At 40.3% G+C, this 13,450-nt stretch overlaps 1 protein-coding gene across 2 annotated transcripts in view; it reads right to left on the reverse strand.

Moving 5' to 3' along the window:
- The window catches only part of SLIT3 (slit guidance ligand 3), a 798,441-nt gene that overhangs the window by 188,033 nt on the left and 596,958 nt on the right, over positions 1–13,450 (reverse strand). For both annotated transcript variants that reach the window (XM_037906776.2, XM_043553076.1), the window contains 2 exons: positions 13,172–13,315; positions 10,392–10,555 (listed from right to left, as the gene is read on the reverse strand). In XM_037906776.2, coding sequence (XP_037762704.1) covers positions 10,392–10,555; positions 13,172–13,315 — 308 coding nt within the window. The remainder of the gene's footprint in view (positions 1–10,391; positions 10,556–13,171; positions 13,316–13,450) is intronic.

Genomic DNA, 13,450 nt, shown 5'->3' on the forward strand with positions numbered 1-13,450 from the left:
TTGTTAAGTTGAGTTCCAGCCTGAATAGCTTATTTTCACATTTGTTTCTGTGTAACCACTTGTATCTCTATTACTTCTACTTGGTATCACTTTATAAACTTGTTTTACTTACTGTGAACCAATTCAGTGCTGAAGGGAAGGTTGTGTTAACCCCAGTTAAGCTAACAGGCTGCTGTGTACTGTCTCTTTAAAGGAACAGCAAACTTGTAATGTTTCATGAGTGTTCCAGTGTGAGGGACTGAGCACTACACGGGAGATAGTTTTGAGGAAACTTGGGGCTGGAAGGGTTGCTGAAATCCCCTACAAAAAGTAACTGGGTGGTGGAAGCCACGATGTGCCCTGAAAGCTTGTCTGCTGGCTGTTGGTGAAGGGCTATGAGGCACCGCAGCATAGCATATAGGACCCCAGAGTTGCAAGGCAGGTGTTGATGGTACCCCTTACTAGCTTGTCGGAACCCCAAAATGTTACAGCATCTCTCAATGTTATTTGATACTAGTGTTTTCAATCCTTACAAATAACTGCTTAGACAATTTAACAGCAGCAAAAACGTTTCTGACGTTAGCACAATTTATCAGTAAAGCTTCTAAACAAAATATAGTGCTGCCTTACTACTAAGCCTCCATGTAAGGCTCTCCAAGTCCTTTATAAAAAGATAGTCGTCATTTTCCCTATTTTACACAGGAGGAAACGTAGGCAGAGAGTACTTAAGTGCCTTGCTCAAGGTCACAGTCAAGATCAGATCAAGAAAAAAAACTCTGGTATGCTCACTCGCAGTCTTCTGCTCTAACCATTAGAGAATATCATCCTCATGTTAGAAAGTGTTTTCCGTTTCAGTAGACATACAGCTATGGAGACTCTCCTGAAATGTTCTATCAAAGTACTTTCTTTCCAGTTTTAGTTCAGCCCTGAGATTCTGTTAAGTAGTAGACATATAACTACTCATAACATAGCCTCAGCTGTGATTCCAAGGTGTGGTTCATGCAATATAGTTCATGGAATAGCTCTAAAAATAATTACTCAAATGATGATATCTCTAGCTAATTAAATTAACATGATTTTTGATCTTGCTAGAAATATCACTGAAGCCAGAGCCAAACATAATTCATCAACAAGATGTCCAATGTATTCACTTTAATATCAATTAATCAAATGAGTTATTTAGGGACAGTTATTCTGCATGCAGGCCCTTTGAAAAACCACTTTGAAACACTACTGTTCACTGGGGCTATCACCCCTGAAACCTGGAGTCGGCTGCTCAGCTGTAGGTGGGTCTATTTATAGAACACAAATAACCATTTTCACTTTTCTTGTGAGAATGAGGGAATCTCTCACCTTTTGATGCTTCTGAAAACAGCAGAAGTATCCCAGCATGCCATGCGGCAGGAAAGTATGCAGCCTTCCATGGTGCTTGACAGAACCATGTTCAATTTGTATTGTTCTACCACATGGTTAGATCAAGCACAAAGGAAAACCCCATTAACAGCCAGAGTCAGTGTTAGGCAGCGCCAAAGAGAGAGGAGCGTTGAGAGGAAGCAACATGGAGAAGCACAAGCTGGAGATTTCACTGAGAGCTGCTGTCCATTTCACCCATGCAAAAAGGAGCTGGAGTACAAGAGGTCATCATTTTATGCTACAATTGCAAGAACACTCTGTACAGAACAATCTGTTAGCATAAGAGAACAGGGACCAGAAGTTTTTAAAGGCAGAACTACTGCAACAGAAAACACTGCCAAAGAATTGCAAATGGCTGCCTCCAGTAGGTGTACTCAATAGACTGTACAGTGAGCATGTGGAGCTAGGAAAGCATATAAAATGTCTGATTTATGCTACTATTTACTGGGCCCCCTTAGTCGCCTTTGGTGACTCCTTTCAGAAGATACAGTGGAAAAACATACTCAACTTTTTTTGGTTTTTATTATACCATCCACTTAAGAAGCCAGGTTGGAGGTACAAAACGCCAACTTCATATGCCAAAGCACATACTGGTAAATATAGGATTCCAGCCTGATGGCCAAACTCTGGCTTCAGATGCTCTCACACAACTCACTGAAGTCAATGGGAATCGTGAGTTGGGACCTCAGGGCAGATTATGTCCCCCGAAATGGTCACACACACCAGTGGGAATATTTACAAGAGAGTAATAATAAGCAGCAATAATCATTGCTTAATTCCTGTTTTTTAAAACCACACTTCAAAAGGAGGACATAGCAGAGAACAACTACAGTTTAAAATATAAACAAGTTTATTGCTATTGCTCCTTCTTAGCATAATACCTGTAGTTTTCCATAGGGTAGGCGGTGACTGAAATTTGGCTAAATATTAGTTCTTGTCCACCATGGATCTATACAGTTAACATGGTGAGCTTCCCTCCTTCCCAGATCCCAGACTCACTTCCTTATAACTCACTCCTGTGTTCTTGACATGAGGCGTGGAGCTTTCAAAAGTGCTCGGTGTTAGACTTATTCTCCTCCTCGTGAAATCTACGGTAAACTCCCATTGACTTCAGCGGGAGCACAGCTAAGCCAACGATGAGTGCTTTTGAAAGACTCATCTCAAACCTATTTACACAGATGACAGGGAGCAGGATTGAAGAAGGGAAGGCTCTGTGCAGCTGGTAGGATGCTGGTAGGATAGCTAGTATCCAGAGGATAGAGGTCTTTGTCAGGGTAGGCCATTCACTGCAGCGACACAGAACAGCTTAAAAAGTTTTGCAGAGGCGATAGATAAGACAGCTGGGTTAACTACTGGGAACAAAAAATGTAATCGTAAAATCCCTTAATTTTTACAAATTTTGTTTATAATTTCCAGTCCCTGGCTTTTAGATTGGCTCAGGGAGGGACTAGACAGGCAGAGTTGGGAAATCTGACACTTTAAACATTTTTTGTTTAAGGATCACTTGAGCCAGAGACATCAATGGTAGAAAAATTAGGCTATTGTAATAGTTAATTACCTTTCTTTCATAATTCACACAAAGTTGCATGTGGATTCCACCTCTGGTTTATTTATAATGACTTCTGTCTCAGGGCTCTTGCTGGGGGTTTTGCACAGTCCTAGCTGTGAAGGATGCAGTCTCATACTCTTATTCCTCGTCCTGTTTAACCATGCATCCACTGAAGCCCTGGATTTTTGGAATAAAATCCCCTCAGGTGCTCTATTATGCAATGAGCAGACATATTTTCTTATCTACCAAATGCCTTTACTCAATGTATCCAATATTCATCAGAGTCCCTGTAAACAAAAAAAGTAATTTTGATGTGGGTGCACACTTTCAATCATTGTGGAGCAGGGCATGTAAAAATCACCAGGGCAGAGCTTTGGGAAATATTTGAACAAATCTGTGTCCCTCTGTTGTGTTAATTAAGCATTTCCCTTTTTTTAACTGTCTGCACTAGCCATGAACAAGAGGTAGCAATGTAAAGAGAAAGGAGTCTACCACAATGGCTAGTTCAAGTCCTCCTCAGACACAAGGGGACAGGAAGCTCAAAAGCACCACTACACCTGCTTTGCAGTTACATTTTGGGATTTTTGTTCATGGCAGCTGTGGCAAAACTATGCAGGTAAACAGCCTGTTTTTTGGATAAATGTACAAGGAAAAGCAGGAAAGCTTACTGCTTGTGCTTTGGTCCCAAACGCTTTGCTGCTTCATAAAATGAATTTCAGTTTGGGCCCAAAACTCATTCTCCATGAGCCTCTTTATGAACAAAACATCACTCATATAAATGTTTGCAAAAAGTAATGTTTAAAAAGGGATAACTGACATGGGAAATTTAAATTTAGTTGCCAATTCACTGAAAAGTTGGCAGACAATTTCCCCTGCCACTGGCCCAGCTCAAGAAGAACGATGTTAAATGTAAGTTACAGCAAAGTAAAATTGTATGATTTACTGTAAAAGGAGATTCCAAACTGTGGTAATCAGAGGTCTGTTATTTCAAACCAAGGGTTGAATCTGTAGTTTGAAAAGGAGTTGAATATGGTTCACTGTTTTCAGCTCTGTCATTAGATCGCATCTACTCAGCAAACTGTTTAGGTATAAGAACAATCGGACAGAAGATTTGTGATCTATTTCAGGCTCATTGTCACTGCGATTGTTTTATTTATCTGGCTTGTTTTATTTAACATGCCAATCTCTCTCCCATGCTTTTATTTTTTCTATTTAAGTGGCTTTGGGTGCCCATTAAAAGGTGCTAAGTTCAGTGCTCCAGTGAGTGACATTCAATTTAGCACAGAACAAGTGCAACAGAGGCACTGGCACTTATCCCCAAACTGGAGGCACCATCCACTAGGGGTAGCGGGTGACAATCTGTCCATCCCTTTCTGTCCAGCGTCTCTCTGCATAGACTCCCAATGAGGGTGCTGGCTGGAAATTTTTACAGACAGCTGATGAACTGTTGTCTACTTTCTGTCAAATGTTCTACTTTCATCAGAAGATTAGGCCTTAAAATAAACATTTAATTGAACACCTTCATATTTTACCCTCTTTTGCGGGACTATATTCTCTGGCAAACAAGATCACATATTTTAAGATGGACTTGTGCTTCCTTGAGAAAGAAAGCCTACAGTATAGATCAACAAAGCAGAGTAGGAGACCTTTCATATATCCTGGGACACTCACGGGTTAGCAAGTGAGAAGCTGGAATGACTGGAAAAAGAAACACATAGAGAGATCTGAATTGCTTCCAAAGCTTTTCTAGAAATGAAATAGTAAGATCAGTGTCAAAGTTAAATCAACTGTCTTTTTCAATTGGAATATTTTTGGAGTAAAAGGAAATTAAAAGCACTTATTCAATACCAGATCATATTGTTCTCTCTTTCAAAGTGGCTAGATAACAAAGGAGGTAAGATGCATAGTGTCATGTAAACCTAAGCTTGCAAATGCAGTTACGTTACGCAAAGACTTCATACTCATAAATATGATCAAATCCAAGATTCAATTTGCTCATTTCTCTTCTCCAACAACATTCTGTTCAAACAGACTTATTTAGCTATACTCTTACAGCAAACACTCACTTGGACAAACTTTTGATTCCCTTTCCCCTCTGCTTTCCTCCCAGCAAACCCAGTGATGAGCAACAATAAGCAACATTCTAGCTTCACTATGCTCTAACACCTCTGGGGGCATTTTCAGGTGAGCTTTTGTCTATCTCTTTCAAAAAAGAGGTCAGGAGACATAAAATGTAATTGACCTTAAAAACCAAAACAAAATAAAAAAAATGTTACTTTTCAGCTGCTCAGATCACATGGCACTATTTCATATGTCTCTCCCTGGCTCAGCTCAAGCAAAACTCTTGGAAGCAGAAGTGCTGGGAGCTTGGCCTCAAGCAAGTTTTTCTGCAAATGCAACTAGACTTCAGAGAAGTCTATTCAGTTCCAGATAATCCCCACTAGTGTCAAGTATAGTATGGGCTAACATAACAGCTGTCAGGTTCCAGTCTACACCTTCAGCTAGGAGCTGCTGGAGGCCAGCAGGATAAGAGCAGACTGAACAGCAAATCCCTGACCAGGTGTTACTGCAATACTGTAACTAGGCAGATTAGGGCATAGGGATATCTGCATTTATTAAAAGAGACAGGGCTGAATACTACAGACAGGAATATGAACATACAGTACGTGAATGATGGTCTTTGCTTAAGAAAATGAGGAGAATTTGGAAAGGAAGCATCATAGTGATTTGCAAGTTATAGGAACCACTACTAGCATTTAAATAAGATATTTCATGTAGAAAACAGCTGATTACACTCACTTAACTTGCATAAGTTTTAAACATTTAAAGGAATAATAATAATACTTTGCATCTTTCATCTAAAGATTTCAAATAATGTAAACAATACATGCATACAACTCCACCGCAGATATGGAATAATTATAACCACTTACTCTAGTTGAAACCAAGGCACAGAAAAATTAAGCGGCTTGCCCAAGGTGTATTAGTAAGCAGGCAACACAAGTGGAAAAAGTTTAATTACCAGGCTCTAACTAAATAGCCCTATCTCTTCATTCCTGGAGTTCTCTATGTAAGGTCCAATCCTGAGGCCATGAGATTTTTGCTTCAGTTAATGCAGTGTGCACGTCAGCCTTGGGCCAACAATGTAGAGGGGCAAAGTTTCAGTCCAGTGTACAGGAAAGGCCATCATGATCACAAATAATTGGGGGTGGGGGGGACTACGCTCTAGCCGGGAGCTCCAGTTCAAGCAGTTTGAACATGTTCACCACCAAAACAGTTGCCTAGAACCCAAATGCAAATACAAAGACAGCGAAAGGTTCAATGAACAGCTTTTATTAGATGCCTTTGATGCAGCTATTGATAAACTACATCATTCTCTAGTCTGATGACAAGGGTTATAGAAGAGATATGAAACTGTTCCTGAATGTGCAGGTGCTTATGTCTCCATTTTCAACATTTGTATCAGGGCTGCTGTCTTCTGATTGGATTGAATTACTGAGAGGCAGTGTCTGAAAGGGAGAGATTTGTGTTGGCAGATGGCTCATTGTCCTCCTTAAATAGTTCACCCTGTTTTTGGTTTGTACAGACCTATCTGGTGTTGTAGCAGCTAATTAAATTAGTTAAAAACCACAGGTGCCCAATGCAAGAGGAATTAAGGAGCCAGGTTTAGTTATTAGGGCTTCAAATGGGAAAGAAGTTCATGTTTCTACACTGTAGGAGGGGAAGCTTTTGTGATTTGGCGCTCTTAGAAACAAATATTCTTCAACCATCACCAAAAGCGGGGTGGGGAGAGTTGGGCAGGTAGAACTTCCATCAGTTTTCAAATGCACAAGAAACTGACATTATACCAATAAAGTGCATGCACTCGTGTACGCAAACATAGATACACACACTACACAAACAAACTAGGAATCTTGAGTGCAGGGAGAGCTCTGTACAATAGCCATTGTATATAGAGTAATCAAGGATTCTGACATTTCTTGAAGTGATAGTGAGCAACCACAGAGGCAGCAAAACCTAGTACTGGATCCTTTTTATTGCCCTAAAGACTGGTGCTGCTTTACAAAACAAAGCTTAACTTAGTCAAAAGCTACCAAGCAGAAGAACTTTCTTTTTTTTCCTACCGAGGATGAGATCCTCCAGTGACCTAGAACTGACATGTCCCACTGAAGCAGCAGTCTGTGTAAGCTCAAAAGCTTGTCTTTTTCATCCACAGAAGTTTGCCCAATAAAAGATATTACCTCACCCATATTGTCTCTCTAATGTCCAGTGTGCTGAGAGTGAGCAGATGCTGCTGAGGAAGGAAAATCCTATCATGCTCTTGTATTGCTGCTACTGAAAATGACACAACATTCCCCCTTTATGAGCATACTGGTGGAAGCTTGCATTGAATCTCCTTCCTTGACACACTCATAACCCTGTGAAGATGTGGCTGCTCCATCATCATCAGGTACACGGCAGTAAAATCTTGCCCCACTGGGCTGGGAGAGGAGCTGAGGGAGCTGCCTTGATGATGGAACAGTCCACAAGGAGAATACAATTTACCTTTGCAAATAATAGCATGAAGCCATAGGGAGGGAATGAAGGAGGAAGAAAGTACCAACTCAAGAAAAAAGCCTCCAGAAATTAATCACTGTCTTGTATGAAGCTTATTGTTTTACTTATCAAAGCCTGAGCCTATGCTCTTCCATCTAACCACATATCTCCAAATTCTGTCCTGACACCACTCCTAGATACAGAGCTGATGTCTCAAACTCCACTGAGCAAAATGTCTCATCTTTCCTCCCAGGCCTTTTTTTCCCCCTTTTTCCCACAACTCCATTGTCTTCCCCTCTCACCCCAAGATGACTTCTGAGTCACCTCCAGAGTCCACTTTTTACCCCCCTCTCTCCTATTCCACATACCATGCCTTTTCTCATTCAAATCCCTCCTGAAAAGACACTTTTGTGAAACCTTGGAGAATCCAAAGGAAGAAGAAAAATATCTGCACTGCTGGGGGGTTGGGCTTTGTGGACTTTCTGGGATGGAACTCCATGACACGGAGCCCATTTCTTCCCCTGTTGCTATAATGCTAAGTACACCGAAGGTGAACTAATTGTGGGTCTGATACTGAGAAGGGCTGGGCACATGCATCTCCCACAGATTTCAACAGAGCTTGGCATCCTCCACACCGCTCAAGTTCAAGAACCGCACCAGGGTATTAAAACAGGGTTGCCGTCCCGCCGCCCTTGAAAATTATTAATACATTTACTACTTTTTTGACTGAAATACATGCTTATTTCAGGCATATTTATGTTGTAATTTATTAAGGGGCTAACACAAATAAAATGAAAATACCAGTAGCCCTAGATGAGAAATTAATTTTGTGATCCCTGAGCAGGAAGGTGTAAGCTGTAGATTTGCAACAGAAACTATTTTCCCATTCCTTCATTGAGCAATAGATGCAAGAATCAGCTGAGAAGGATCCCTAAGTCAGCAAAGACAGACAGATCACTAAGTATTCTCATCACAGCAGTACTGTGCAGGACTGTCCCTGGGGAAAGTGATGCATTGCACACCTCTGTTTTTGCTCTAAATACATAATGATCCCACACTTCACATCTCTGTCTGAAGACATGTTGTGGCAAAGCCCAGGAAAGTTCGAGGTATGCCTTTTTATGGGTGTTTGATATTGTTGAATTAATCAGCTAGGCTGGAACGGATGGACTGAGAACATGATGGACTGAAGAAAGGACACAACAGAGGAATCCAGACAAAACATTAGTCTCAGCACCATTAGGTGAATTGCTGTCCCTTCTCAACTCTGATCCTTCAAAAACTGTATCAGATGGTCTCAGCTTTTTTTCAATGGCCTGTACCACTGCATAGGATGGGTGTATATATATACACACACATGTAACACATTTTGATTATTGCTTTGCCCTATTAATAGAGTGAAACAAAAATGGCAGATTGGGATAGATGTAGAGACATTAACTTCTTCATAGTGTTCTTTATTTTGTAAATATCCATGACTTCTCCATTCTCATTCCAAGTTTCTTTAAAGGCAAATATTGATGGTGAGTTACTGTGCTACAGGGATGGGCCTAAACAAAGTCCCTGGATCAAACACCCCATAATTTAATAATTTAAGATTTGGCTCTAAACTGCATGACTTGAGCCTGCAACTCAAATTACTGAAAGGCTTTAAGCCCTCCCTACAAGACTGATTGCAAATGAAGTTATCCTTCTTTTATTTTATCAGTAAAGGGCGGTTTATCTGAGAATATTGTTTGCTGAGACACACAATACAGCATTCTTGTTCTGGGCTGCTGCCATTCATTCTCATGCTACCTCAGTCTATAGTGCCATCAGTCTTTTATTGTCAGGAGCACAATTAATCACAATGTTTTTTCGGGGGTGGGGGGAAGGGGAGAGGACAAAAATGATAGTAATTTTTATAGAAAATACTGAAAAGTATTTCATCAATGACAGTCATTTTTCTTCTCAATACATAGCAGTAGATTTTCTTACACTGAAATTCTGCCTGTTCCTACAGCATGTCACAAGTACAGTAAATCTGAAACCTATGCTACCAGTACAACACACACATGAATAAACAGAGTCTGCTAAATTAGGCTGCATCAGGCAATATCCCTTTGTTGACATCTGGTCCGGAAGATGAAAAAGAGCTAATAGTACTGTTTATGAGGTGCTGGGGATGAGGAAGAGCTGTATATACTGTATATACATCATTATCAACTAATTACACATACTGTAAACAACAAAAGTTGTGGACCACACCCTGAGGTCAGTTTTGATTCATTCCTTCCTAAGGACAAAAATGCACTGACTGCAATGGCAGCTTTGCGTGAATGAATAAAAATTAAAGTAAGAGTTTCTGGGTTGGATCTGCAGAAATTAGTTATGGATGGTAAAGCCCGGCTAATTCATATGGTCTATTTCTGCCTGTTTCCCTCCGGGGGCACAACTGTTCCTTGCAGTTTATGTAGGACCTAATCCACAAGGTTCTTTTCTCTCTCTCTCCCCTGCGCCTCCCCCTCCACCCCTTTTTTTTTTTTTGCTGAGTACTTACTCAGGCAGAGCTCCCATTCAAGCCAGGATTTGGCCCAATGTACATCCAGGTTTCTGCCTTTCCCAAATACACCATTTGGCATATGAATTCATCTGTATCTCCACTGGTTTTCATAGACATTTTGTAACCCAGCATTCTTTAAAAATTAAATGTCAAGGATTTTTTAAAAAAAGACAAGCTACAGACTGGGCTCTTTTTTAATCCATAAGGTAATTGGTTTTCTGGAGGACTAACTGAATTTCCCAAATTTAATTTTAAAAGATGCTCCACAGTATCCATTATAGCAAACACTGTCCTGCAGATCTGATTAGCAGGCTCTCTGGACCTGCTTATTTCTGAATTGAAAGTGCAGTACAGCCTGGATAAATGAATTACCTGAGCAGCGGAACTTCTTGCTCTTGATCTGGCTGATTCGTTTGTTGGCAAGGCGACGTGGACTGCTGCATCGAGCGCCGCTGGTTTCTATCGGATTATCCTGCAGGTAATCAGCCAGCCACTTCAAATGGCAGTCACACACAAATGGATTCTGAGCTAAATGTCTGCAAGAGGGATGGGATGTTTAATCAGAAATGACCTGTGACTCTGTACTCCATCATTGTTTTTCACAAACGCAAACCTGAAGAGTAAAGTAATTGAATAAGCTCCCAAAAACTCAGGCCTGGCGGAAGCCACATGGAGCTGCACATGAATGGGAAAATTCTGTGAGCTATCGTATTTCGTAGCTCATTAAGCCTGCTGCAAGTCCTTTCATGGAGGAAGCAAAAATTAATACAGCAAAGCCTGATTTAAAGGATTCAGATCTTCTATCTACAAAGGCCAGTGTTTTCACTTGTGAGCCTGACATGATGTATTGTAATAGAAACACATCTTTTTAGAAACACCTGATTTGAGAGAACATTTTGTGCCCTGGTTTCAAAAGAAGGTTTATTGACAAGCTCAGCTTCCTAGGGATAAAAATCTGGATAAATAAAGGAGAACACCTTGGATCAGTGGGCAAAGCCACAAATGAGCCAGAGGCCTTCACTCAAGAGTGAAATTAATGTTTGCATATCCTGTTCAGGGCTAATAGAGTTTTTTTGCATTGATTTTGATCTGAAATTTTAACTTTTCAGAATTGACAGCTGAGGCAAACTAGGGCCTGACTAATATAATTCAGCTTAAGCCTGTGTGAAATACACTAGTCTAGTTGGCAAGGTATTTCACCAGACATTCAAATGCGGTGATAAAGTTCCTCTGGATTATCTACAAATATTTCAGGTAGAGGCCTCTTCTGCTCCACTTAGGCTCCCAGAGGTTAAGACAAGAATTATTTCCGCAGTTGTTTTGGTCCTCTTTGTTGGGCTCAGTGAGGTAATAAATACAGAAAGTTTGTCAGGACTCTCTCTGAGCCTGCTCCTGCTCCCATTGAAATCAATGGCAAAACTCCTACTGACTTCAAAAGGGAGCCGGATGCAGACCTCAATCATGAAAGGTCCATTTGTTGGAGAACTGGATATGGAAAGATGTTAACTTGTGTTACGGAGCAGAGGTATAAGGACATATTCCCTGAGAGTTATGGTCCTACTAGTATCTAGGCATATTTTTCTCTCCAGCTCATATTCCATCCACACTACATTTATTTCGTTTCCTTGTCCCAGGTATGGTTAGTGGTTGTAGGTTAATATAATGAAAATAACATGCCACCCGGTTGTGGTGGCAGCACCAGAGAGAGCAGAGTCAAATGAGTGTAAAGAGTGGGGAGAAAAAATGTTCCTTACAGAGGTTACCCAAAGAGGCTAAACACTGTTCCTGCATTGAGCCTGTAAACTAAATCCATTCCAGTACTGGAAGGTCCAAATACCAAACTAAACAGTATGTGATGGCAGGGATGGGCTGTGCTCAGAGCTCTAAAAAAAGGCAGAAACTGGAAATCAGCTACAACACCAAACTGCCCACAGAAAAATGTCTCAATGGGAAGCAATGAGGAAAGCTTGATATACACTCTAAGTAATGGTCCCAAGCTCTGTCTAGAAAAAACATGGAACCCAAGAAGTAACTTTTATAGCTTAACATTTTAAAAATATTGTTTCACTTAGTTTGTTGAATTTCATGAACATCTAGCATTTGCACCAAAGTCATATATACACACACAAACCAAAGCCAGTTATACATCACAGAAATATTCATTTTAATGTTTGCTTGGATTGGTGCACCTGGTGCTGGCCAAATATTTGTGGCAAATTATCTCCATGATCCCAGCCTCCTGAGCTTACTTGTTGCTAAAAACAACAATTGTACGTTTTCTTTTAGGTGAGCAAACATACACAAAATAAATTTACACAGTGCAGTGCCTGTCTTGCAGTGTGTGCATGTGCACGTACAGACACACGCAACGTTTTGGTCCTTTTTTAAAATGCGTTTGCCAGTCAGACTCTGTGAGAGGAGTATTATTCTTTCTTTGGAAGTTCTCACAGCTTTATGATGAAAAATCTTACCCTGTAAAATATCAGGTTTGGTGTATCCTTATGTATCCAAGAAAATAATGGGTTTCTGACCCCTCTCTTAATCCTAATGCCTTAATAACGTCTCACACTAAGACTCAGAGAAAACACAATAGATCCATGGATTTTTTTAAAAATTAATTATTTTACCTGGCCTAAATGATTAACAACTTACAGTGATACACATTTACCCCACATGCCTGGAATGTCAATTAAAATGTAGCTTCAGCTCTTATGAACTATGCAGCAGGGCTCAACATCCAGTAGGGATAAATAACAAATACTTAGGCCCACAGAAACCCATTATGCAAATATTTTAAAATATGTGAAGTCTGCTGTGCATATAACCTACATAAAGTCAAATGCACATGCCCAGTATCCTCCCTATTTAAAACCACTGAATGTCCCTGAATGAAATAATTATATTCATTAATAAATTTATGATATTTATAAGACCCCTGGAAAAGAGGCAGAACCTTGTAGAATTTGGCAGTGCTGAATTTATTCTATACTTTTCTTTCATGTTTTTCTTTTATTTCTGACAAAAATGGGAAGCTACTGGCCTTGGGTTTCTTCAATATTGTCTTAATGCCAGATGCAAAGGCAGTGCAAAGATAGGGAACATCTTTGGGGAAAAGGGAAGAGCTGTCAGTTGTAGCATGTCTGGGTACTCACAGAGTCTGGATTGATTGGAGAGGTGCAAAGAGCCCCTTGCTGATGGTCTGCAGTTTGTTGTCATAAAGAGATAGCAGGTTGAGATTATGCAGATCTTGAAACGTGTTTACCCTGAGGCAGTTGATCTTATTGGCATTGAGAAGCCTGAAAGCAGAGGAAAGGTTTATAATTCACTAATATTGTAATTACCAGATAAAGAGAGACTGAACTTTGGGGTTAACCTAGAAAAAATGAAACCACTCAAACCAAATCATTCCACATTAAAGGTCCTTGGTCTGC

This window comes from Chelonia mydas, chromosome 8 (assembly GCF_015237465.2).
Source record: "Chelonia mydas isolate rCheMyd1 chromosome 8, rCheMyd1.pri.v2, whole genome shotgun sequence".
Classification (NCBI taxonomy): Eukaryota; Metazoa; Chordata; order Testudines; family Cheloniidae; genus Chelonia; species Chelonia mydas.